The sequence below is a fragment of the Mirounga angustirostris genome, unplaced genomic scaffold (assembly GCF_029215605.1).
Source record: "Mirounga angustirostris isolate CCGP_5_RB_7025 unplaced genomic scaffold, mMirAng1.0.hap1 SCAF_2, whole genome shotgun sequence".
Lineage (NCBI taxonomy): Eukaryota > Metazoa > Chordata > Mammalia > Carnivora > Phocidae > Mirounga > Mirounga angustirostris.
The window spans coordinates 139,690,952-139,718,826 of NW_026991710.1; the positions used below are offsets into that span (position 1 = coordinate 139,690,952).

The 27,875-nt window shown below is 43.0% G+C and overlaps 1 protein-coding gene and 1 pseudogene across 1 annotated transcript; both read right to left on the reverse strand.

The window, feature by feature from the left end:
- Positions 1-446: 446 nt before the first annotated feature.
- Positions 447-8,191, reverse strand: LOC135363550 (glutathione S-transferase kappa 1-like; annotated as a pseudogene).
- Positions 8,192-9,926: 1,735 nt separating this feature from the next.
- Positions 9,927-11,339, reverse strand: TRIM60 (tripartite motif containing 60). The gene has a single exon (XM_045881718.1). The coding sequence runs from the start codon at positions 11,337-11,339 to the stop codon at positions 9,927-9,929; it is 1,413 nt and encodes a 470-aa protein (XP_045737674.1).
- Between the last annotated feature and the right edge of the window lie 16,536 nt (positions 11,340-27,875).

A 27,875-nucleotide genomic window follows, 5' to 3' on the forward strand; every position in this document is an offset into this window, starting at 1 on the left:
GGCCTTCCGTCTTCTCAATCCTTAGCCATATGCTGTGGTACTGAAGGAGGTCCCTGAATTCCTAGAACCCTTGGGTAGTTGGGAAGCTTCTTGGAATTACCTGAGTGAATAGCAGTGGGAGTTCCTATAGTGTATGGACCACTGTCATACTATGATGAACTCAGTGGAGCTTTGATGCTTTTCATTTCTTTACCAGGATGGTCCTGATAAATGACAGGACCCAAGGGTCAGTATAATTTATGGAACTTCAGGCAGTCTCTTAGCACTGGGGGCCCTGACCAACAATCAGCCCAAAACACACATTTTTACAGACTCTAGGGAAATTTCCTAAAGTTTTCCCCTTTAGGTAAGGAACTCTTACCTCACAGATACACAAAATATTAGTCATGGGTACACACATCTCTGCATATACTAAGGGCAGAATACAAGACTCACTGGAATACTCCTCATCCCCCGGAGTTCCAGACATTCCTAATCGTGTCTGAGGACTCATTCCACGTCTCCGAATACACAATGCTGGGCTCCTCGATATGGCATTTGATGGAACATTCATCTCCCAATGGGACAAAAAATGCCTGCCCCAAACAGAACATAATGGCTTATTTAAACAAGCTCAAATTCATTGAAATGAAATATGATACATCAAACCAACACATAAATATCAGGGGTGAACAATGAGAGTCTGATTCCATTTTATAAGTGTTTGCTGACAGCTTTTCACCCTCACTCCTCCCTCTTTCCCCTTGGCCCCACAACTCGGCACTCTGATATGAAAGCCCAGCTGCTCCCCCTTTTGGTGCAGGCAGGATGTTCAAACCATGCAAATCCATTCCTGGTCAGGGAACCCCACCCTGGCCCCACACCCCTACCACAATAAAAACTCCAAGCCATGGGCGCCTGGGTGGCTCAGTCGGTTAACCATCTGCCTTCAACTCAGGTCAAGATTCTGGGTCCTGGGATCGAGCCCCGCATTGGGCTTCTTGCTCAGTGGGGAGCCTGCTTCTCCCTCTGCTTGCAGCTCCCCTTGCCTGTGTGCGTGCTCTCTATCTCTATCTGATAAATTAAATAAATAAAATCTTTTTTTAAAAAAAACTCCAAGCCAATCCCTTTTTCTTGCTCTCTGAAGCCCTGCTTTCCTACAGATCCCCCACTGTGTAAATTTTAAGTCTCTTCTTACATCTTAGTGCATATCTGGCATCATCCGTCTCAAAATCAGAAAAAACTTTGAATGGAGGTCAATTATTCCCATGTGCAGTGGTCAAAACAATACTTGGAATATTGTATAATCACAATTCTTGGGATGTTCTGATCCCAGGAAGCATAGTGGATTTGTGTTTTCCAACTACTGAGAAATAGTTTTTGGACCCTTTTATTCCCCATAATTACCTATAATATTGTATTTATTATTTCCATTTCTCATGGGAAAGGTACAGTAATTTAGTATAATTTCTTTGCAATCCTAAAAGAAAAATCTTTACAAACCAAGAAAGGAATATACTACTGGTTCTCCACAAAAACTGATATTAATCAAATATATCTCAGGTTTTACACTGAAGAAGCAATGACTACTAAAAGCAATAGATGAGGGGTGCCTGTGGTGGCTCAGTCAGTTAAGTAGCAGACTCTGGATTTCGGCTCAGGTCATGATCTCAGGGTCCTGGGATCAAGCCTCACATCTGGCTCCGTGCTCAGTGGGGAGTCTGCTTGAGAATTCTCTCTTTCCCTCTCCCTCTGCCCTTCCCCGTGCTCTCTTTCTCTCTCTAAAATAAATCAATAATCTTTTTTTAAGAAAAGCAATAGACAAAATGGATCTATAATGTGGATATGAAAAAAACCCTCTAGACACAGCTAAGTGTAAAAAGCAAAGTGCAGAACACTGCATATAGCATGCTCATATTGTATAATTAACCAAAGCAACATAAAACGGTGTTTAGGCTTGTATATGTATATGAATAGGATTTTTCTGGAAGGTACAGTAAACACTTAGAAATGGTCATGCTGGAGAGGAATGAGGAGGCCTGGTGACCTGAGGAGTGAGAGCAATTTGCTTTTCAGTGTGTCCTAAGTTAACAAATTAACAAGTGAATTTTTTTTTTTTTACAAAATCTATTTATAGTATTCTAATTCTTTTACATTTTCACAACAAATTAATCTAGTTAATGTTGCCTGGAAAATTGCTACAATCCAGGTGTTTGTTTTGCTCATTAAGGAAAACCTTTGTTTTGAACAAAGAGCATTTTCTTTTTTTTTTCTTAAAGATTTTATTTATTTGAGAGAGTGAGAGAGAGCATGAGAGAGAGTGAGTGCAAGTGGGGGGAGGGGGTGTGGTGGAAGAGGCAGAGAGAGAGGGAGAAGCAGGCTCCCCACTGAGAGGGAGCCTGACTCTGGGCAAGATCCCAGGACCCAAGCCTCCAGGAAAGGTCTCCTTCCATGATGGATACCTGTTCTCCAGGCTTCTTTTTTTTTTTTTTTTAAGTTTTTTTTTTTTTTTAAGATTTATTTATTTATTTATTTGAGAGAGAGAGAGAATGAGAGAGAGTGAGTACATGAGAGGAGGGAGGGTCAGAGGGAGAAGCAGACTCCCTGCCGAGCAGGGAGCCCGATGCGGGACTCGATCCCGGGACTCCAGGATCATGACCTGAGCCGAAGGCAGTCGCTTAACCAACTGAGCCACCCAGGCGCCCCTCCAGGCTTCTTTTTACTCACATCATAGATCTGTCTTATCTTTGTGGAGGCAGGACCTGGGGCTATTAGAATAACATGCAACCAGGATAAAAGGGCAAAAAGCCCAGCAATATAGTCTTCACAAGAGACCTGCTGGAAAACCCCAAATACACATCCAGCGAGCAATTTCTGGGAGGCTGGGTGAAGATGACCCTCAGCAAGTCCCAGGGCAGGCGCCAGTAACGCCAAACCATCCCTCTGCCAGGAAAATCTTTATTTTATTCCTTGATTGGACACAGCCATCCACATGGAGGAAATCCTCAGTCCACATTGTCTTTGTTCTCTGGACTGTGAGTTCTCTGATGGTGGGGACGCCAAAAGGGATCTTTGCATCTAGGCTTCTAACTCAGTGCCTCCCATCTAGTGAGAGCTCATAAAAAGTCTGCTTGATGAATAATTAACTAAGATGCCTACCTGGGATTTATGAGATCTGGAAGACCGGGGTTAGAAATGCAGATCTGTTGGGCGCCTGGGTGACTCAGTCGTTAAGCGTCTGCCTTAGGCCCAGGTCATGATCCCAGGGTCCTGGGATCGGGTCCTGCATCGGGCTCCTTAGTCAGTGAGAGCCTACTTCTCCCTCTGCCCCTCCCCGTGCTGTGTTCCCTTTCTCACTGTTTCTCTGTCAAATAAATAAAATCTTGGGTAAAAAAAAAAAAGAAAAGGAAATGCAGATCTGTTTTCAGCCTCTATGTGAATGAATTTACCAGGAGCAATGGGCAGAACATATCAGAGTTCTCAGCCCAACCCAACCAAACTCAAGGTATTACAATTTAAAAAAAAGCTTCTGATGTGTCCAGAATCACTGCTCTCGAGCCATAGTTCCAGCTCTGATCTCTGTGCTGAGTTGCAGAGCTGGGACCAGGCGGAGGAAAAGGAGGGACTCACCCTAGGTGAAAAATTTAAGGGGGTGACAAAAAAAAAAGTAACGAAGACAAACACTATTTTAAGGCAATATTTTTATTTTATTTAGCTTATTCCCCCTCTACTCCATGTATTTGCTATCAACTAAAAGGTAGCTGCCAAGGTTTGTTGAATTCAGATCCAAATTTTGCAAGAACAATTCAGAGGTGATGCAATGTCCAAAAAACATCAAATGAGTGTACACACAATATCTAATTGTTCTGCTTTAGTGATGCTATGATTGGTCAGTGGGTTAGGGTGGTGACAGCCTGACAGCTCAGTTATAGAGGCTGGAACCAGCTCAGTAAGGTGATGCTGAAAACGTCTTAACCACTGAAAGGAAACGAAGGTATCATCTGCAAAAACGTAATTGTCTTTTTTTTTTAAGATTTTATTTATTTATTTGACAGAGAGAGAGACAGCGAGAGAGGGAACACAAGCAGGGGGAGGGGGAGGGGGAGAGGGAGAAGCAGGCTTCCCCGCAGTGCAGGGAGCCCGATGTGGGGCTCGATCCCAGGACCCTGGGATCACGACCTGAGCCGAAGGCAGACGCTTAACGACTGAGCCACCCAGGCACCCCCGTAATTGTCTTTTAGAAAACTCAAGAATCCAGGTAAAATCTTGAGGGTATTTTTATTTCTATGCTTTTATCTTTTAAAAGATCATTTATTTAAGAGAGATTGATTAAGAGAACTAGTGAAAGGAGGGGAAAAGGGAGAAGCAGATGTGGGACTTGCTCCCAGGATCCTGGGATCATGACCTGAGCCGAAGGCAGATGCTTAACCGACTGAGCCACCCAGGCACCAGAGTTTAGCAACATTACTGTAAAATATATGTGTGTAGTGTCTATCAATGTGTGAGCAACTAACAAAAAAATTTACAATGTTTAAAAAGTGAAACTTTTTTTTTTAAGATTTTATTTATTTATTTGACACAGACAGAGAGCGAGCGAGCACAGGCAGGGGGAGGGGCAGGCAGAGGGAGAGAGAGAAGCAGGCTCCCCGAGGAGCAGGGAGCCCGATGTGGGGCTCAATCCCAGGACTCCGGAATCATGACCTGAGCCGAAGGCAGTCGCTTAACCAACTGAGCCACCCAAGCGCCTCTAAAAAGTGAAACTTTTACCTCTGTTTATTGCAGCATTATTTACAGTAGCCAATAGGGAAGCAACCCAATTGTCCATCAATAAAGATGTGATATATATATTACACACATACAAATGGAACATTACTCTGCTATTAAAAAAAAAAAAAAAGAGTATGAGATCTTGCCATTTGCAACAACATGGATGGACCTAGAGGGTATTATGCCAAGTGAAATAAGTCAGAGAAAGAAAAATACCGTATTTCACTTTTATGTGGAATCTAAAAAACAAAAACGGAAAAATGAAAAAAAAAAAAAAAGCAGAAACAGACTCATACAGAGAATTGATGGTTGCCAGAGGGGAAAGGGTTGGGGGAATGGGCAAAATGGGTGAAGGGGAGTGGGAGATACAGGCTTCCAGTTATACAATGAGTAAGGCACAGGAATAAAAGGTACAGCACAGAGAATATAGTCAATGGTATTGGAATAGTGCTGTATGGTGACAGATGATAGCTACACTTGGGATGAGCACAGCGTAACATATAGACTTATCCAATCACTATGTTGTATACTTGAAACTAATGTAACATTGTGTATCAACATTGCCTATTCATCGTGTATTCATCAGCAACATTGTGTATTAAAAAAAGTGAAAATTTTACAATTGCATCAAAAATATTAAATAGCTAGGAATTAATCTAAAATGAATATGTATTGTGAAGAAATCAGGTATTTAGGGGAAGGTATTAAGGAATACCTTTATAAATGCAAAAAGACACCATAGGCATGCATGGGAACACTCAATATAGCAAACGTGCCAATTAAAATTATGGCTTCAGTGTAATCCCAATAAAATCCCCAAAGACATTATTTTAATGGCATTAAGATAAGCTGAAGAACAAAACGCCAAGAAGAATCAAGGCACTTCTGGAGAAGAGGAACAAAATTAAGACATATTTTACCAGGCATCAACATGGTAATTATTAAATAATTATGTCTTAGTAATTATGAAAGTATTGTACTGGTCCAGGGATAGGCCAATAAAGGAACAGGGAAGAGAATGCAGACACAGAATCACAAACACATGGAAACTGGCTGTGTGATAAAGCTATGCAGATCAATGAGAAATGAATTTTTCAATAAATGGTCCTGGGACAACTGGCTCCATTTACTGGTACACACAAAAATCAGTTCATTTAATTTAAATAGCAAAGCCAACACAGGAGACTCTTTAAGAACCACTTCTGTGTGTGGGAATGACTTGTAAGGCTCCAAGTCTCATAAAACAAATAATATAAAGGAAAAGAAAGACAGGGATCTTAAAATTGCAATACTATACACACAAGTTTTTTTAAAGAAGAAAATAAATCATTTGTATATAACATGAAAAAATTGGAAGACTATTCACAAACTGTCAACCATGGGCAACAAAACATATATAAAGGAGCAATATTTTTGTTATGTTGCTAAGTATACAATCTTTTAGTAGAAAGAATATATTATTGAAATGTTAGACATCAGAAAAGTTTGAGGGCGCCTGGGTGGCTCAGTTGGTTAAGCAACTGCCTTCGGCTCAGGTCATGATCCTGGAGTCCCGGGATCGAGTCCCACATCGGGCTCCCTGCTCGGCGGGGAGTCTGCTTCTCCCTCTGACCCTCCTCCCTCTCCTGCTCTCTGTCTCTCATTCTCTCTCAAAAAATAAATAAATAAAATCTTAAAAAAAAAAAAAAGAAAAGTTTGATAAAATGTTGGGAATATTTTAAAGACTGGAGATTAAAGTATGATCAAAAGCAACTAATGGGGGCGCCTGGGTGGCTCAGTTGGTTAAGCGACTGCCTTCGGCTCAGGTCATGATCCTGGAGTCCCGGGATCGAGTCCCGCATCGGGCTCCCTGCTCGGCAGGGAGTCTGCTTCTCCCTCTGGCCCTCCCCCCTCTCATGCTCTCTGTCTCTCATTCTCGCTCTCTCAAATAAATAAATAAATAAAATCTTAAAAAAAAAAAAAGGCAACTAATGGTCAGCAAGTCAGTATAATATGAAAAGCACCATGAAAAAGGTTAAAAGCAATTTCAACAATGGAAAATATTAGCAACGTAGGTTCACTGCCATATATATGATGTATACATACATTATGTGGGTGCATTCGTGTTTATATATATTTATACATGTAGTATGTACATATAGGTGAGTGTACAGATTATGTATGTACGATAGTAGACAAACAGAATATTTGACATAAATATGAAAGATATCAATAAAGGGAATAATTAAGAAAACAAATAGAAAATAAACTTGAAGCTATTCATACATGTAATTTATTTCCTTCCTTCCTTCCTTGATGGCAGCAGGTTTATTCGGGGCTCTTGAAACGCACTTGTGAGCCATGGGAATTAAGAGCAGCCATGAGACTAGAGGCAGATGATGTGTCACGCAGCACCCCCACCCCGTCACCCCCCCACCCCGCCCCGGGACAGAGGGGAATCTTTATCAGACAGAGAAACCAGAGTCCTAGTGTTGCACAGTGGAGGAAGGTAAGCGAATAGTGTCTGCTTTTTAATTCTTTTTTAAATTTTATTTATTTGAGAGAAAGAATGAGAGACAGAGAGCATGAGAGGGAGGAGGGCCAGAGGGAGAAGCAGACTCCCTGCCGAGCAGGGAGCCCGATGCGGGACTCGATCCTGGGACTCCAGGATCATGACCTGAGCTGAAGGCAGTTGCTTAACCAACTGAGCCACCCAGGCGCCCCTGCTTTTTAATTCTAATCGTTTTGCTCCCCCTGGCCATCCTTCAAGTCTGGCAGTCGTGGCTGGAGGCACGGGGCCCACCCACTTCTCTCCCAGCAGGTGTGCCAGCAACCGCACCTGGTCAGAGCCCAATAGCACATGGTTTGGCCATCCAGATGGGCCATGGGGATGGGCAGCCCAAAGGCCCCAGGTTTGCAGGTGGCCTTGGAGGTCTCCTTGAGCTCGTTCTTCACCTTTAGTGTTATCTTTTCTAGAAGTCCATTCTGTACACATGCTAGCGTTCTCTCAGCAGCCAGGATGCTCTGGGGCTCTGAGATGTCTTCATCCCGTGACCAGATGCTCATCCATAGCTCCCTGGACACTTTCTGCAGTATCTCTGGGCACTCCAGGTAGACAGTGGTGAGGAATCGCAGGGCCAATAAACATCATTTTTCAAGGATCACAGAGAAGAAATCTTCGGGGAACTGGATGGGAACCTGGACATGCTGTCCCAAAAGCCTAACATCATTTCTCAGGTATTAGGCTTTGCAGGGAGGCAGAGCTGGCCACCTATATCCTTCTCTGTAACATTTGCTCCTGCCATTCTTTGCAACATTCCACCACTGCTATTCCCTCATCCGAAGTTCTGCTCTGGTTCCATGTTCTCTAACAAACCTACCCTGACCACCCAAGTTCAGGCAGCTAACTCTCTCCCACCACCCACAGTACTGTCATGCCCTGGACATAATCTTTCCCTGTACCCATAGTGCTTTATTAGCTTCTAAGTTGCTATGTCAATTATGTATGCTTATTATTTGATTATCTTTTTTCTCCATTCTAGGAAGTATGTTGCTAAGGACAGGAATCTTAATTTTTCTCACCTAGCAGTGTCAGATTGAAGCTGTCCATGATAGTTAATTTTATGTGTCACTTTGCTGGGCCTCAGTGCCAGATATGTCGCCAAACATTATTCTGGATGTTCCTCTGAGGGAGTTTTTGGGTAAGATTAACATCTAAATGGGTGGACTTTAAGCAGATTGCCCTCTAATGGGAGAGCCTCATTCAATCTATTGAAAGCGTGAATAGAACGGAAGTCTGACCTATCACGAGCCAAGAGGGAGTTCTACCGGGAGATGACCTCAGACTTGAACTGCAGCATGCAATCTTCCCTGGATTTCTAGGTTGCTGGTTTTAAAACCTGCCATGCCAGTCTTCATAGATTTACCAGTCTTCACTACTGTTTTTGCTAACTGCTTAAGATAATCTTTCTCTAAAAATATACATCTTATTGGTTGTTTCTCTGAAGAATCCTGACAGATTATCTCACCAACCAGCAAAATAAATGAACAAAGCTCAGAACACTAGAAATAAAAAAGATCTTTAAAACATCCTAAGAGGGGCGCCCGGGTGGCTCAGTCATTAAGCATCAGCCTTCAGCTCAGGTCATGATCCTAGTGTCCTGGGATCGAGCCCCACATCGGTCTCCCTGCTTGGCGGGAAGCCTGCTTCTCCCTCTCCCACTCCCCCTGTTTGTGTTCCTGCTCCACTCTCTCTTTCTCTCTCTCTGTGTCAAATAAATAAAATCTTTAAAAAAATAAAAAATAAAACATCCTAAGAAAATGGTACCCAAGTATCAAGAATCAGACTAGTATCAGACTTCCCAGAAACAATAGTATGTTTTGAAAATTAGGTAATATGACTTCCAATGTAGCCATGCATATTTGGCTTAACTGTCACCTCACTATAGATAGAACAAAATCATTTTGAAACATGGAAAACCCCCCAAATTTTAAAATATTTGGGGTAGGATGACCCTCCAAATGAGAAGATAAAACCAGCAGAAGACATGGGATTAAACCAACAAGGAATTCAAGAACAGAGGACAATTCCCAGGACAGTGGGGACAGAGACAGCTATATACATACAGGGTAGCTTGTTCAGACTGGAACATGGGATCCAGAACCATGTTCACCAGGATAAAAACTGTTAGATTATCTGTGACCTGTATAAATGTGTGTAGGGAAAGGGCCTTTAAAAGGCCCAAATCCTCAGTTATCTATAGTAATCTGTCAACTGTGTCAACTGATAATAGACACATACAGTAAAGAGGAAATATGATATTAAGAATTATGGAAGTAAACAGAAACCACTAAAGGTAGATATATGGAAGGATGCCTGTTAAGACAACTTACTCAACTGTAAAGGAATGACTATAATTAAAAGACAACTTACAGGCAATTTCAACAGGAAATATTTTGTTGGATTTGTTAAGTAATATAATTCTCAAATACTTTAAGAAATTCAAAGCATCTGGCCATTGATACCCAAAACATCTATAAAATTGGCATTACTACCATGTTTTTATAGTTGCTGAAAATGAAAGAGGAAAATCTATTCTGGTTTTCAGCAGTAAACCTTAAGAGTCTAGAATTACTGAGACTAAATTTACTGGCTAGGTTACCCTGAGACACTGAAACGATATTGTTTCCCAGGTACTTCATCATTCATCATCTGTTACTGAAGAGATTTTAAGAGGTTCAGAATCTACTCCAATATAGAAATAGGGACAAACGGCTTCTATAAAGGAATCATTAAAATTATAGAGAAGAGATCTATCATTCATATTGTAAAAGGAAACCTCACCCAACTCACAGTCCAGAAAAATGCCAATCTTACTGGGTCTTACCACAGGCAGAAGCTGGGTTCTCTTACGACCCAGAACAACATAAATGCTTTCAATACATCGCCCAATTGCCCAGAATCCACTGTCAGCTACCGGCCGATTCCGCCAATTCCCAGGAAAACAGTCTCGACACACCCCCAAGGTCCATTTAGGCTTGTTTCCCACTTCTACCTCCCAGTAATGCCGGCCAGAACTAAACCTCCTAGAACCCAGGACAGCAGGGCAGAGATAAAATCTCCTTGGGTTATAACAAAGGTGGGTTTTTTTGTTTCCATATCGCACACTTTTTCTATCCTCAGAGACAATAAGCTGAGGGTGTGCTGTTTTGAGGTCTAGAATCACATCTGCTCGAAAGGACTCGATAATTCTGTCCAAGCCAGAATATTGTGGAGGAAGGCCAAAGCCGTATTTCTTTAATTGGAATACAAAGAGCTCAGGATGTATTAGGTTTTGATACCTGTGGTAGATACCCTTAACACAGGTCAGTAATTCCAGTTCTGACTGCACACACTTGCACTCTACCTCCTTCAGCAGATGTTTCAATGTGGAAAAGTGACCTGACAGTGTTCTTCGGTTCTCATTTAGTTTTGTTAAAATGTCCCTCTCTTCATCTTCCATCTGCCTAAGAAGAGCCTCTTGCTGATTCTGTAGAAACAGTCTAATTTGCTCAAATTCGGAAATGATTTCTTCTCTCCTATCCTCTACCTTCTTTTTCAGGTCTGCTATTTTGCTGGCTTGAAGAGTTATCACTTTTTCAACTCGTTCCACATTGTCCTTCAAGGGCTCAATGCTATATTCTAGAATTTTCCTGTGAAAAGAGGCAGCTTTCTTAATGGGGCAAATGTAGTGTTTCTGGTGTTGAACGGAGAAACTGCACTGGGTACATAAAACCTCTAGGTCCTTCCCACAAAAAAGGGTCAGAAACTGATTGTGCTTCTCACACATGGAATACTCCTCCTGCCTTTTCCTCTTGCTCCTTCTGACCTGCAGTCGTTTAGCAATTTCAGTCAAATTACTGAGCTGGCGATTGCTCCTGAAGCTTTTGTTATGAAAGCAGAAACGGCAGACAGGACAGGGGAAGGTATCATCTAGATCCTTCCACATCATGCTGATGCAGGAGCGACAGAAGTTGTGCCCACAGTTTATAGTCACTGGGTCTTTCAAGTAATCCAGACAGACGGGGCAGCTAGACTCCTCTTGGAGGTGCACCAGGCCTGTCACAAATTCCATTGAGCCGACAATAAAAGCGGTTAAGAATGCTCCCCCTGGCAAGGCCTGCCTTAAGCTCAAGACCCAGTGAGGAGATATCCTCCCCCAGACCTCACAGCTTTAGGCTTCACTGGCCCAGCATGCTGATTGGCAGCCACTGAAGTCTTGTTTCATGTCCTGCCCCTTAGCTTGAGGGCGAGAAGGATTCACTGTTTGCAGCTCTCTCACAGAGGAGCCCGCCTCAATTTTAAGATTAATGACTTTCTTCTTCGACAAAGTAGCCACAGGTCCAAGTAAGCAATCACTCCTGTGGATGAGAAAAGTTTTTAATTTTCAGAATCTCCCAGACTTACTATCATAATATAATAATTAATTTAGGCAAGAATCATCAATAACTGTAAAAACTATTCAGTGAAGTTTCCTGGGTAATAATATATTCACAAAATATCACTCTAACAATTGTATTTTATTTATAGAGAGGAAAAATAAATGCCTTTACAATGTAGAAATCTGAAGAATTCCTCCTGACCAATGAAAGGACGAACTGATGGCCTGCAATGAGGAAAACATCACTTACAGAGTATTTCTGCCCAAAAAAAAAAGAAAAAAAGAAATTTACCTAAATTTACTCACAAGGAAACAATCACTAAAATCTAAACCACAGGAACGTTCAACAAGTCAATGGTCTTCAACTCTATGCCATGACGCTGAAGAAAAAAAAAAAAAGGGAAAACTTCTACATTAAGAGACTAAAACAACTAAGGGAAATTTGTGATCTTAAATTTCTAGAGTATAGGGCGCCTGGGTGGCTCAGTTGGTTAAGCAACTGCCTTCGGCTCAGGTCATGATCCTGGAGTCCTGGGATCGAGTCCCGCATCGGGCTCCCTGCTTGGCAGGGAGTCTGCTTCTCCCTCTCACCCTCCTCCCTCTCCTGCTCTCTGTCTCTCATTCTCTCTGTCTCAAATAAATAAATAAAATCTTTAAAAAAAAAAAAAAAAAAAAATTTCTAGAGTATAGATAGGCAAATAAATTGCTCTAAAGTGGATAACACAGGGGCGCCTGGGTGGCTCAGTTGGTTAAGCATTTGCCTTCGGCTCAGGTCATGATCTCAGGGTCCTGGGATCGAGCCCCACATCAGGCTCCCTGCTCAGTGAGGAGCCTGCTTCTCCCTCTCCCTCTGCCCCTCCCCCTGCTTGTGCTTGTGTGCTCTGTCAAATAAAATCTTTTTTAAAAAAATAAAAAATATAGTGGATAATATAGAATGGCAAAAATTTGAATATGCACTATTTATTAGATGATAGTAACATCAAAATTAAACTTCCCAGATTTGATAATTGCATCATAGCTACAGAAAATATCCTACTCTTAGGAAACATATGCTGAAGTATTTACAGAGGAAGGGGTCGTGATCTTTGAATGTTACTCTGAAATATTACTTAAAAAAAAAAAACTATACAAAAACCCCCAAAACAACTATACATACTTGTCTGACCAATATCAAATTCCTGGTTTTGATGTAGTATCATTAAGAAACATGGGAATCTGGATGACAGATACATGAGAACTCTCTGTACCATCTTTCCAAATTCCTGTGAATCTATTATTATTCCAAAGTATTAAAGTTTTAGAAAAATCACCTTCAGGCTCATCTAAATGTTTAAATCAAAGGGAAGTGCTGTAGTTCATTTTTTAGAGCACTGGGATCACAATTACTTATGTCCCTTGCTCTTTTTACTCATTGACTTTACTGTGTATTATTTGGGCAGGCTGGCACCTTTTAAGATATAGGACCTAGTATAGCAGCTTAACCTCGCCCAAGCTGCATTCAGCTCTCAAAAGGATTATGGTGCCACCCTTCTTGCTTCCTTGCATCCACTGCCATTCAAGTAATAAAAACTTTCTTCGAATACACAACTCATAACATCTTTCTAGAGCTTAAAATCCTCCGGTTTCTTTTTTTTTTTTAAGATTTTATTTACTTATTTGAGAGTGAGTGAGCAAGCATGAATGAGGGGAAGGGCAGAGGGAGAGGGAGAAGCAGACTCCCCGCTGAGCAGGGAGCCCCATATGGGGCTTGATCCCAGGACTCCAGGATCATGACCTGAGCCGAAGGCAGACGCTTAACCGAATGAGCCACCCAGGCGTCCAGACAAAAATTCTTTTAAAAAAGTACAACGGGGACCTGGGTGGCTCAGTCGTTAAGCGTCTGCCTTCAGCTCAGGTCATGATCCCAGGGTCCTGGGATCGAGCCCCGCGTCGGGCTCCCTGCTCCGCGGGAAGCCTGCTTCTCCCTCTGCCACTCCCCCTGCTTGTGTTCCCTCTCTCACTGGGTCTCTCTCTGTCAAATAAATAAATAAAATCTTTAAAAAATAAATAAATAAATAAGAAGTACAGGGGCGCCTGGGTGGCTCAGTCTTTAAGCGTCTGCCTTCGGTTCAGGTCATGACCCCAGGGTCCTGGGATCAAGTCCCGTATGGGGCTCCCTGCTCAGCGGGGGGAGTCTGCTTCTCCCTCTGCCTGCCCTTCCACTTGCTTGTACTCTAACAAATAAATAAATAAAATCTTCAAAAATAAATTAATAAATAAAATAATTTTGGGAGGCGCCTGGGTGGCTCAGTCATTAAGCGTCTGCCTTCGGCTCAGGTCATGATCCCAGGGTCCTGGGATCGAGCCCCGCATCCGGCTCTCTGCTCAGCGGGAGGCCTGCTTCTCCCTCTCCCACTCCCCCCGCTTGTGTTCCCTCTCTCGCTGTGTCTCTCTCTGTCAAATAAATAAAATCTTTAAAAAAAAAAAAAAATTTTTTTTTTGGCAGAAGGCGGTCGGAGGGGGAATCCTGTGTTTCTAAGGAGACTTACAGAGTCTGAGGAGACCCAGTCGTGCACAAGCCTGTACCCCGAAATCAGGAGCCCAGAAGATGTTCAGGAAGCCCCTGCTCAGCTAAGCTCATGACGAAAGACCCTGTTTAGCCCTTTCTCCGGCCCTCCCTGCTTACCTGGAGTACGCCGCTCAGCAGTAGCTCAAGCGAGAGACCGTGCACTGAGTTCAGAGACAGGTTTCAGGTTAGTGACCCCAACACGACCCTCAGTGCATGAGTTGCGGTGTCAGAGGCGCACATTTGTTCCGTGCTGTGATTGGCTGCTTCACCGGAAGTGGGCGGGTGCGGGACCTGCACATGCTCAATGACCCTGCTTGGAGGGGGAGGGTGGGAAGAGATCCTGAGGCTAGCAGGAGGCTGTAAGGCTCAGTGACTAAGGTCATTTAGTCCCAATGTAATTTGGGTTATTAATATTTTTATTCCTGTGAGAAACGTGAGAGCCAAAGTAAGGCCAAACCATACTGCAGGCTGGTTTTTTAAATCTTCAACACCTCATCCTCCTTGCAGACAGTGAAGGAGTGGGTTCTGCACCATAACCATTTCACCTAGTGTGGGATTACAGGTTGTTGAAGCTGAGGGGGTAGTTAGCCTTGAAAGAACAATCCTCGGGCGCCTGGGTGGCTCAGTCGTTAAGCGTCTGCCTTCGGCTCAGGTCATGGTCCCAGGGTCCTGGGATCAAGCCCCGCATTGGGCTCCCTGCTCAGCAGGATGCCCGCTTCTCCATCTCCCACTCCCCCCGCTTGTGTTCCCTCTCTCGCTGTGTCTCTCTCTGTCAAATAAATAAATAAAATCTTTAAAAAAAAAAAAAGAAAGAACAATCCTCTTTGGATAAATTTGCATCTCAGCGAGTGCTTGGGTGGGTCTGTCCCACCCTATAGATTATGCCCCAGCAACTCAGGCTCGCCCAGGTTTCTCCTTGAAGTGTCTTTTCAGGTGAGTCAGTTGGATAACTTTGAGGATAAAATCTTGAAGGTTGAAGAATCAATAATTAAGATGCCTCTTAACTCTTATAACTTGTACCTGTGGGACTGAAAGAGGCTAATATTTGCAGAAGAAATAATAAAATTAATATATCACCTTTTAATTAAAATCGTAGGGCTGGATTCTCAGGAGAATAACCTACTGTTACGTGGTCATCATTCAGATGACCCAAATATATTTCTCATATATATTTGGTCTTTGCCCATGGTTTCTGGCTCACAGCCCCCAAAACCCTTGTAACTTCGTGGGTGATAAGAGTAATAGGAGCATCTTTTGTTGTAATATTTAGTTTCCTGTCCTCAGTTCCTTCAGTGTGTAAAGGTGAAATGGATGTTTTGTTATTCATAACAAGCCCCTTTCAACCACAGCTGTAAATGAGGTGACTTTTGAAATTCCCTAAAGATCTTGGGGACATGGTTGCCAGGAGAAATGACCAAGAATGGAAGGTTGGAACTTTTAGTCCCACCCTGATTTCTACAGAGGGGAGAGAGACTGGAGGGTGAATCAGTCACTGATGACCAATGATTTAATCAGCCATGCTTAAGTAATGAAGCCTCCATTAAAACCCAAAAGAGGGGGCACCTGGGTGACTCAGTCAGTTAAGTGTCTGCCTTTGTCTCAGGTCATGATCCCAGGGTCCTGGGATCGAGCCCTGCGTTAGGCTCCCTGCTCAGGGAGGAGCCTGCTTCTCCCTCTCTCTGTCCGGCTCCCCCGCTTGTGCTTTCTCACTTGTGTTGTCTCTCGAGCGTGCACTGTCTCTGTCTTTCTCTCTCAAATAAATAAATAAAAATCTTAAAAAACAAAACAAAGAAACAAAAAAGGAGGGGGGTTTGGAGAGCTTCCACGTTGGTGAGCCAGAGAGTTCCTTTGTACCACCATGCAGGGCCCCAGACTCCACAAGGACAGAAGCTCCTTTGGAATCTTGCCCTATGTTTTGTTTCATTTGGCTGTTGATTCATATCTCTCAGTATCCTTTAAATATAATCCATTGAGTAAATGGAAGGTATTTTTAGCTAACAAATTGAAGAAAACATAATGGGGAAATAATAATGGAGAGGAGAGGACAGCCTACAGTCTTCCAAAAAACATTCCTTACATTTATATTTCCCGTTTAGACATTTACCCAAGTTTGCAACACATTTTAAAATAGAATGAACTATATGTGAGGACATGGACAATCTCCTGGATAAAATATTCAAAGAAAAATTTACATAATACGCAGGATGCTCCCATTTCTTAAATACATACACACACTTGTACAATACATACTCTTATATGCGTAGGTTATTTGGAAGGTATGCACAAGAAGCTGTTCCAAGTAATGTCTAGATTCTAGGGAACTGACTAGAGCACACGAAGTCACTATGTAAACCTTTTCACTCATGAATTGTTTTCATGACATTCAGAAGATCATTTTAAAAAAATTTTTTTAAGATTTATTTATATGAGAGAGAGAGAAAGGGCATGGGGGAGAGAGAGAATCTGAAGCAGACTCCCCAGTGAGCGCAGAGCTGCTGTGGGGCTCAATGTCACAATGCTGAGATCACGACATGACCCAAAATCAACAGTGGGATGATCAACCAACTGCGCCACCCAGGCACCCCCCACCCCACCATTTTATTTTTAAAGAAGTTTCAAAGTGATATTTTTGGGTGCAGGCATTTGTGTTCCTAATTAAAGAAAATTTTTTCACTCTGTTATGTGCTCTCTTCAGGAGGTCTATAATGCTTGTTTTTTTTCCCCTCACTCTTTGTGTTGCTAGTAGGCATGCTGGTCATTGCCTGGACCAATTAATAAATTTGGGGTTGCAAAATGGTAATGGTCTTCTACCTTATTTTATTTTTATTTTAAGATTTATTTATTGGGGCACCTGGGTGGCTCAGTCAGTTAAGCGTCTGACTTGATTCTGGCTCAGGTCATGACCTCTGGGTCCTGGGATCGAGCCCCGCATCAGGCTCTCTGCTCAGCAGATAATCTGCTTCTCCCTCTCCCTCTACCCCTCCCCCTGCTCATGCTCTCAGTCTCACGCTCTCTATATCTCAAATAAATAAAATATTTTTTAAAAGATTTATTTATTTTAGAGAGAAAGAGAGAGACAGAGCACAAGCAGGGGAGGGGCAGAGGGGGAGACGGAGAGAGAGAATCTAAGCAGACTCTGCACTGAGTAGAGCCTGACTCGGGGTTGGATCCCATGACCCTGAGATCACAACCCGAGCCTAAACCAAGAGTCAGATGCTCAACCGAGTCGGGCCACCCAGGCGTCCCCCTTCTATATTATTTTAAATATTAGTGGAATATATCTTTGGTAGTAACTTTTCTTATTATTTGACCAACATGAAGTGCTGTTCATGTCAAAAAGGAAGAATAGGGGCGCCTGGGTGGCTCAGTCGTTAAGCGTCTGCCTTCGGCTCAGGTCGTGATCCCAGGGTCCTGGGATCGAGCCCCGCATCGGGCTCCCTGCTCAGCGGGAAGCCTGCTTCTCCCTCTCCCACTCCCCCTGCTTGTGTTCCTGCTCTCGCTATTTCTCTCTGTCAAATGGATAAATAAAATCTTTAAAAAAAAAAAGGAAGAATAAATGCTTTACTGGGCACCCTTTTAAAGGGGAATGTCGGGGTGCCTCGGTGGCTCAATCGGTTAAGCATCTGCCTTTGGCTTGGGTCATAATCCCAGGGTCCTGGGATCAAGCCCTGCATCAGGCTCCCTGTTCAGCAGGGAGCCTGCGTCTCCCTCTCCCTCTGCCGTTCCCCCTACTTGTGCTCTTCTTGCTCACTCTCTCTCTATCAAATAAATAAATAAAATATTTTTAGAAATAAAATAAAAAGGGACTATCTTGGGCTGGGGCACCTGGGTAGCGCAGTCAGTTAAGCAATCGACTCTTGGTTTCAGCTCAGGTCTCCATCTCAGGGTTGTGAAATCAAGCCAAGCAGGGCTCAGCACTCAGCCCAGAGTCTGTTTAAATTTCTCTCTTCCTCTCCCTCTCCTCCCCTCCCCCCCCCCCCCCGCATTCTCTTTCTCTCTCTCTCTCAAATAAATAAATCTTTTTTTAAAAGTGGAAGGGGGGATATCTTGTCCCTAGGAACAATATAGTGCTGGTAGTTTGGGTTCTTTCCTGACCAAGAAGACTCCCTAAAGACCTTCAATTCATTTGGGCCAGTGAATATAGAAAGATCAGTAATTATGTGGAGATCTGTGGCTCTTCTTGGAAGATTCCTCTGGAAATAAAGGAAAAGAGAACCAAACTTCAGGGACTATAGCTTCCTATGTACTGATTTCTAAAAGGAGGAAGACTGAGGATTCACCAGCTTCTCATTTTGCCTTAGCTCCTGGAGAACCAGCAACCCTCCCCCCCCCTCCGCCGCCCCGCTTTTGGAAATGTTTTCCAGTGTTATTGAGAAATAATTGACGTACATCACTGTGTAAGTTTAAGGCATACGGCATGATGGATGGTTTGATTCACATGTATTGTGAAATCAGTCCTTTCTTAAGATAGAAACCTCAGAAAGAAACCCTTCCAGCACAATGGCTTCTAAAGCCAATATGGCCCAGCTCCAAGCTGAGGCCCACTGCCCCATCTGCCTGGATTACCGGAGAGACCCAGTGACCCTCCACTGCAGGTACAATTTCTATGGCTCCTGCTTTTCCCAGTGCTGGAAAGATCTAGAAGACATTTCCCCCTGTTCCAGCTGCCTCCACCACTGCCCTGACAGGGACTTAAAGAGGAACACCCAGTTTTGTCTCATGAATGATATTGTAAGCAGCTTCCCACCACGAGGAACAGGGGAAATGACAGGAAGAGAAACTGTAAGCAGAAAGTTAGGGTCCCTGGATGAAGAAAGAGGAGACATAGCTTTTGTGACATAAGAAAAGACCTTTTAGGCCCCCAGCCATTTTATTATCTACACCTGACTGGCTCTAGCATCCTTCTCGCAGAACTTCCTAGGATGGGTTGGAATTACAAAGAAATGCAAAAACCTCAGTAGTTAAGGATTTGAAGGGAACAAAGAAAATGCAAAAACGAACAGTCTCTACCAGGCCAGGAAATAGCCTAACCATATCGGACAAATAAAGCCATGGTAAAATTTCCAGGTCAGTTTCAAAAGTAAAGATTTACCTAACACACCTTCTTGAGTCATTTTTGCAAGCTTTAAACCTCTTTGAACACTCAAATACCAGACTAAGTGGTGCAGAGACTTGATGACGCTGACCCTTGCTGGCCCTTGTGACTTCGATCCACGAGGACCTGGCCTCTGTGAATTTAGGTTGATTTTAGCCTCAATTCTATACTGAACTCTCCTTGGCCAAGCCCCTTCATGAATACGCATGCACCGCTAGCTTAAAAGTTCCCTAATCTTGTTGTTGGGGGAGACACTGCTTTGGGAAACGTCCCTGGTGTTCTCTTTAACTTGTTGCAAGGAAAACCTGTTCTTTTCCTATTCTTTGGCTTGTTTGTGTCTTTGGGCTCAACACTCACCAAGAGGTAAACCCAGTTTCCAATAACAAAACCCCTGTGTGAGAAGCACAGATTTGGGCCCTGTTCTGTGAGAAGGGTCAGGAGCTTTTGTGTCCCCAAGGGCAGGGTCTCCTCTGACCTCTAGGATCACCCCCGGAGGCCCATTGAGCAAGCTGCAGCTGGTCAGGGGAGGCCATTCAGAGGCTACATTAAGCCTTCAAAGAAGCAGGTGGAAAATGCTGAGAGGGGATTCGAAATCCAAGTCTCAAAATCGCTTGAATTAAGGTGGAAGGTGGAAAAGCAGAGGGGGGAATTGCACTCTGAATGTGGAGAACTTCAGCATTTACTGGGAGAGGAACAGGATATCCTTTTATAAAATTTATTTTTGATGGAAAAGAAGGATGTTGAACAAAAACTGCTTGAAAACAAAGGCCATATTTCAGATCATATTTCTATCAAAAAAAAAAATGCTATGTGAAATAGCAAAGAAGTGTGTCCAGGCAGACTTGGATTTACTGATAAGTATTGAATATATGCATAACTGACATAAAAACCTAAAAAGCCCCAGGAGTCTTTTTATATCAATTAAAGAAAGAGATTTTTGTCCTGCAAAAAATTATCAGCACATTAAGGTGGATTTAACTCTAGATCCGAAAACTGCCCACCCCAAACTTACTCCATCCGAAGACAAAACAAGTATAAAATATGGAAAGATACAAACTTGCCATACAATCCCAAGACATTTAAAACTTTTTACCCCACTGTCCTGAATTTGAAGGGATTGATGCAGGTAAGCAGATAGAAAGAGGCACTGGTGGATTTTCCATAGGTTTGTGCAGACTCTTGCCCTAGAAATGCTTTTACCCCACCAACCAAAGGGTTACTGCTGGCAAACTCAGCATTCAAGTGGGTCATGGAGTGCAGTCCAAAGCGTATGAACTGGCATTTTCTGAATTATGAGTTGGGAAAGATTTCATTTTATAGTATGAGTAATAGATCTTATAATTACATCTTCACTGGTACTTTCACAGAAACTTTGGCCTTACTTCTATGTTAGACCTACCTCAAACTCTCTTACTACCTGTAAAATCACAGATGAGTAGTGAACTCCTTGGAACCCTGGGTATTGTTATATTTTCTTTCTATAATATGAAATGTCCTTAAGATAATGTATAATCTCTGTTAAGTTTTTGTAGGTTTTTTTTTACACACAAAAATTAGTAGCATTTTTATTTTTATTTTTTAAATTAACATATAATGTATTATTTGTTTCAGGGCTACAGGTCTGTGATTCATCAGTCTTACACAATTCACAGCGATCACCATAGCACATACCCTCCCCAATGTCTATCACCCAGCCACCCCATCCCTCCCACCCCCCACCACTCCAGCAACCCTGTTTGTCTCCTGAGATTAAGAGTCTCTTATGGTTTGTCTTTTGTGTTTGTTTGGGGTTTTTTTTAAGACTTTATTTATTTATTTGCCAGAGAGAGAGAGCAAGAGCACAAGCAGGGGGAGTGGCAGGGAGAGGGAGAAGCAGGGTCCCGGCTGAGCAAGTAGACTGATGTGGAGCTTGATCCCAGGAGCCTGGGATCATGACCTGAGCCAAAGGCAGATGCTTAACCCACTGAGCCACACAGATGTCCTGCAGTTTTGCACTTCCAAAAGTAAAGACTTCAAACTGAGCATGTTCTATTTACCATTCCTGTTTTATCGACACCAATAAATGTGTTTTATGATTTTACCTAATACTGTATATCTACATGCATCCTGTAAATTCACCAGTTTCATAAGTGTCTTGAAAGTCCATGTTTGACAATGAAAGAGATCTATTTAGACAGAAGTCTTCAGCTTTCTGTGTTGTTGCAGAAATGGGAATCAGGAGGAACTGAGTATTTGGAAGCGTTTGGACCATTATTTAAAAACTCACCTTTTATAGAAGACTTCCAGAAAGAGATGAGGAAGGTGTAGTTCATGGAGTGGAAATTGAATCAGTAGTATGGTAGTGCTAGCTGGGATCCTCCAAAAAGGGCTGGCAAAATTCTCTTTTCCCAATTAAGCAAGACAGAACTGGGTAGCTAAGCTTAATAACTAGGACATTTACAGAGTTGGGTGACTAATCTTCCCAACCAACTCATAGGTGTCAGGCTTACACTGTAGCAAAATTTATAAAATTCAACTAAAAGAAAAATTATAATGCTGTTTTTCTTCTGAAATGTACTCTTTTTTAAAATGGCATATTTGGGGGGGCGCCTGGGTGGCTCAGTCAGTTAAGCAACTGCCTTCGGCTCAGGTCATGATCTCAGGGTCCTGGGATCCAGCCCCGCGTGGGGCTCCCTGCTCAGTGGGGAGTCTACTTCTCCCTCTCCCTATGCCCCTCCCCCACTCCTGTTCTCTCTCTTTCTCTCTCTAAAATAAATATTTTTAAAAAATAAATTCTTCTAAAAATTAAAAATAAATGGCATACATTTTAGTATTTAGTCCGCTTGTCTCATATTTCATACATGTGTATCCAGTGATTAACTCACAAAATGGCCAGACTGTATTGCATACATTGTATTATACCTGCAACATTTTAATCACGTCTTAAATTATGGAATTAGATGTGTGTATTGTTTTGCTATTCATTAACTCTGTTATTTTAGGTAAGCATGGGGTAAAAAGGTTATGAGAATTCATTTTATTTTTTTTGAGAACTCATTTTATTAAAATGTAGTTAATTTGTCTAGTAGTCATTATATTAATCATGTTTTTGAGGGTTTTTTTAAGTTTTTTTTTTTTTTTTTTTTGACAGAGACACAGCAAGAGAGGGAACACAAGCAGGGAGAGTGGGAAAGGGAGAAGCAGGCTTCCTGTGAGCAGTGAGCCCGATGTGGGGCTCGATCCCAGGACCCCGGGACCACGACCTGAGCCGAAGGCAGATGCGTAACAACTGAGCCACCCAGGTGCCCCCCAGCTTTTGAGATGTAATTGACTTACAGTCTGTATAAGTTCAAGGTGTATAGCATAATGACTTGATCTACATATATTGCGAACTGATTACCACAGTAAGTTTACTTAATATAAATTGATGTGGTTTTGGAATATAGGTGAGGTTCAGTGGAGTGAGGTCCAGAGCCGATGACAAAGAAGGAATTCTTGAGACATCTTGGGAGCAGAATGGTGGCTTCTGAAAGCACAGGGACAGGACCCATGGGCAGAAAGAGCTGCTGCCCCCGGGGTTCTGAGGAGTGGCTGATTATATACTATGGGGTTGGGGAGGTCAGGAAAAGGGAGCTTTCAAAAGGATTTTCATATGTTAAAGAAGACTCGCAGGACACCGGAGGCCTCGCCATTGTCAAGTTAAAGATGTTTTTCCCTCTAGCAAGGCATTAACATGAAGATAATTGGGAGCTTCCTGGAGGAGCATTACACTCTGCCCGCTTCAAGTACCTGTCAATGAGCTGCAGGTTATAAGGACTTTTAATTGTATCTACATTTCCTTCTGGAAGCTAGGTTATTGATAGAAATGCTTTGTTCTTGTAGAGTGCCTGAAGAATATCACACATATCCCATCTGGCGGGGTGGGGCAGGGGATGTCAGCTTCTTCTTTGTCCTCAGCTTGCCTTCTTTTTTTTTTTTTTTTAAGATTTTGTTTAGGGCGCCTGGGTGGCTCAGTTGGTTGAGCGACTGCCTTCGGCTCAGGTCATGATCCTGGAGTCCCGGGATCGAGTCCCGCATCGGGCTCCCTGCTCGGCGGGGAGCCTGCTTCTCCCTCTGACCCTCCTCCCTCTCATGCTCTCTGTCTCTCATTCTCTCTCTCTCAAATAAATAAATCTTAAAAAAATAAAATAAAAAGATAAAATAGGGATGCCTGGGTGGCTCAGTCATTAAGCATCTGCCTTCGGCTCAGGTCATGATCCCGGAGTCCCGGGATCGAGTCCCGCATCGGGCTCCCTGCTCGGCAGGGAGCCTGCTTCTCCCTCTGACCCTCCCCCCTCTCATGTGCGCTCTCTCTCTCATTCTCACTCTCTCAGATAAAAAATAAAATCTTTAAAAAAAAAAAAGAGGGCCATGCAGTTAGGTCACATGACTGCTCTTGTGGCGTGGCTTCCCGCCGGGAGGAGCAAGGAGGAGGCTGCGGGAGGAGAAAGCCCCGTGCGAGCGGCACAGTCAGGCTCTGGCCCTGGTCCGTGAGAAGGACCTGGAGCTGCTGTGTCCGCAGTGCAAGGTGTCCTGCGGCCACCGGGGCCACCCCCTGACGCCCGTGGAGCAAGCTGCAGCCGGCCACGGGAAGCAGCTCCGAAGCTACACCGGGCCCCTGCAGAAGCGGGTTGAAGACGCTGGAAAGGGGTTAAAAATGCAAGTCTCAAATTTATTTGAGTTGAGACGGAGGGTGGAAAATCAAAAACATAAACTGCACTCTGATTTTGAACAATTTAAGCAATTCTTGGGAAAGGAGCAGGGTGCAGTCCATATCAGATTACTAATGAAGAGAATCATGTTCAAGAAAAAATAATTGAAAGCAAAAACCAGATGTCAGATCACTACTCCACACTAAGGAGTCTGCTTAGTGAAATAACTAAGAAGTGTTTGCAGACAGACCTAGATTTGCTGACACGTATTGAAAGTATCCACAACACGTATGAACACAGACAACCCCCAGCAGCCTTTTCATAAATTAAAGAAGGAGGTATGCAGTCTCCCCCCACAGTATTTTGGCCTGCAGAAAACGATCAGCACATTTCAGGTGGATTTGACCCTAGATCCCAAAACTGCTCACCACGCTCTTCTTATCTCAGGAGACAGGAAAACTGCAACATTTCAAATGATGAAACCAAGTCGTGCTCGTAATCCCCGAACATTTACTTCTTACCCAGCTGTCCTGAGTTGTGAGGGATTTGTTGCTGGCAGGCATTTTTAGCAGGTAAAGCTAAGAGGCACAGGGAAATGGTCCTTAGGTGTGTGTAAAGAATCCTTCCCCAGGGGCACCTGGGTGGCTCAGTCGTTAAGCGTCTGCCTTCAGCTCAGGTCATGATCCCGGGGTCCTGGGATCGAGCCCCACATCGGGCTCCTTGCTCAGCGGGAAGCCTGCTTCTCCCTCTCCCACTCCCCCTGCTTGTGTTCCCTCTCTCACGGTGTCTCTCTCTGTCAAATAAATAAATAAAATCTTTAAAAAAAAAAAAAAAAAGAATCCTTCCCCAGAAGTGCTCTTCTATCCCCATCCCCAAACAATGGCTGCTGGCAAATTCAGTTCTGGACAAGTACATTTGGCACAGAGGATTCAGGAAACCTCGACAGATAGGCATTTTTCTGGACCATGAGTTTGGAGAAGTTTCATTTTACAATTTGAGTAATAGATCACATTTATATACATTCAGTGAATTTTTTACAGAAAAACTTATGCCTTATTTCTCTATTGGACCTTCTTCAGAATCACTCTCAGTAAGTATAGTCAAAGATGAATCCTGAACCACCTTGTAAACCATCCTATGTGGTCCATTTTCTTCCTATGTTAATAGAAAATGCTTGTAATAAAGAGTCTAAGCTCATTTTTGATGTTTGAAGCTGATGTCTTTTTTTTTTTTAAAGATTTTATTTATTTATCTGAGACAGAGAGAATGAGAGAGACAGAGAGCACATGAGAGGGGGGAAGGTCAGAGGGAGAAGCAGGCTCCCTGCCGAGCAGGGAGCCCGATGCGGGACTCGATCCAGGGACTCCAGGATCATGACCTGAGCCGAAGGCAGTCGCTTAACCAACTGAGCCACCCAGGCGCCCACTGATGTCTTTTTTTTAAAAAGATTTATTTTAGAGAGAAAGTGAATGGGGGGTGGGGCAGAGAGAATCCCCAAGCAGACTCCCCGCTGAGCTCAGAGCCCAACTCGAGGCTCGATTCCATGACCCTGAGACGGTGACCTCATCCAAAACCAAGAGTCCAATGCTCAACTGACTGAGCCACCCAGGTGCCCCTGAAACTGATGTCTTTTAACCCTCACCCTTCTGGTTCACCCTCTGCCCCACACCTGGATAAGCTGTTAGGACAGACTAGGTGTTCCTTCATTGGACTTGGTGGTGTGATCTAACCAAGCAAGGCCCCACTGCAGAGGAACTCTTCCCGTGCCCCCCGCCCCTCCGCCGGGCCTCCCCTAAACCACCAAAAGACCCCTAGCTAATCGTCTTTCTCCCTTCTCTCAGGCCATTTTTGGATTGGTAGCCATCCTGCTGTCCACATAAAACCTCTCAGTAAGTGAGTAATAAACCATCTGATACTCTCTTGCTGTGATTGTGGTGTGGGAGCCAGGGCAAGCCACCCCAAAATATACCAAATGGCATATTGATTATTTCAAATTAAAGCTACTTAAAACAGCCTATGCAAGAAAGATACTCAGACCTTCCTGTTCCCCTGAAAGCAGGAGATTCATCAAAAAGATACCCTTTTTGTACCAGGAGATTAGGAGACATTGTTATCACCAGAGATGGGAAATTTAGAACCGAGAGAGCTGTATAAAGTAACCCTTGTTACTTTTCACTAATTTTACTACAGTAGCCCAAATTCTGTTTAGAATTCCTTACAAACAAACTCCCAAGTATAAGTTTTCTTTGACCTGTCAACTCCTAACACATTTATTGTCTCTGTGTAAAATGTATAAAAAGAGCCTGCTTTGGTTATGTCTTTGGGTTTTAATTTTAATATCGGTCTTCTGTGCACACATAATAAAACTTTGGGGTTTTTCTCCTGTTAATCTGTCTAAAGTCAGTTTAATTCTCCAGCTGGAAGACCCTGAGGGTAGAGAGGAATTTTTCCTTCCCTTTAGCGGCATCAGCAGTCTCCATACCAAAGCCAAATTTTGAAGAATGGGGTGGGGTTCTGTTTATGTGCAGTGACTGTTAACGGTATTTAGAATATTATATAACCCCAGGTTAATTCTTGGGAGACTCTGTACCCATGAAGCATGGTGTATTTGCTATAGTCTTCCAACTATCATAAGACATCCCTTGTTTTCTAAAATTATAATATATTTGTGATTCCTCATTTTTCCTGGGAAAGGTATAGGAATGTATTACAATTGTCTTTGTGTTTCTAATATTTACAAATAAAAGTATTACACTACTGGTTCTTCAAAACAAAAAAAAACCAACCACAAATATATCCCATTTATCTTTACATTGAGGAGGCAGTGAATGTTTTAAAATGATAGAAGAAATTGACCTACATTTGGAAATATCAAAAATATCTCTAGATGTGCTTAAGTGTAAAAAAAGCAAAGGACATAGCACGTTTGTATTGTAACATAAATGAAGAAACAAAAAATTCCTATGCTTATGTATTTGTATATTAATATTACATTCCCTGAAAGATCCAGAAAAAACTTAAGAATCATAATGCTTAGCATCCTGATGACCTGGTCTGAGAAAGCAATTTGCTCTATCTTATTCCTTGAATGGACAGTCATCCACATTGGGGAAGTCCATAAACCATATAGTTTCTGTTTCTCCATTCCCTGGACTGTCAGTTCTCTGACGGTGGGGACTCCAGAGGGGATCTTTGCATTCCGGTGAGAGCTCGTAAAAAGTCTCATGGATGAGTTATTAAATGAGATGCTAGCTGGGATTTATGAGACCAGGGTTAGAAATGCACATCTGATAGTTTTCAGCCTCTGTGTGAATAAAGTCACCGAGAGCAATGGGTAGAACACGTCAGAGTTTCCCGTCTATCCCAACTGAGGTTTTGCTGTTAAGCACCTTGGGAAACCTGGATCTGCTTCCATCTCCACGTGGCTCCCAAGAATATCCATGCAGCGTGACAGAGGGTGTAACTGTCTGTTGGAGCCCGTTCTGTCTGGGACCTGAGGATAAAGAACCAAATGTGTCAACTGAGAAGAGAGTCAGGGAAAGAAACCTGGGAATCACCCACTTCTGAACCTGTTAGACTGAGAAGGTGCATTTGGAGACCAGTCAGCAAGATCAAGGTCTTGAGAGATCAAAAAAACTAAAGTTCAGATAGAAACTATTTCAATGTTGGACACCAGATTACTGATAACATTTAGAAATGCTTTCAGATGGGGCGCCTGGGTGGCTCAGTTGGTTGAATGACTGCCTTCGGCTCAGGTCATGATCCTGGAGTCCTGGGATCGAGTCCCGCATCGGGCTCCCTGCTCGGCGGGGAGTCTGCTTCTCCCTCTGACCCTCCCCCCCTCATGTGCTCTCTCTCTCTCTCTCGTTCTCTCTCTCAAATAAATAAATAAAATCTTTAAAAAAAAAAAAAAAGAA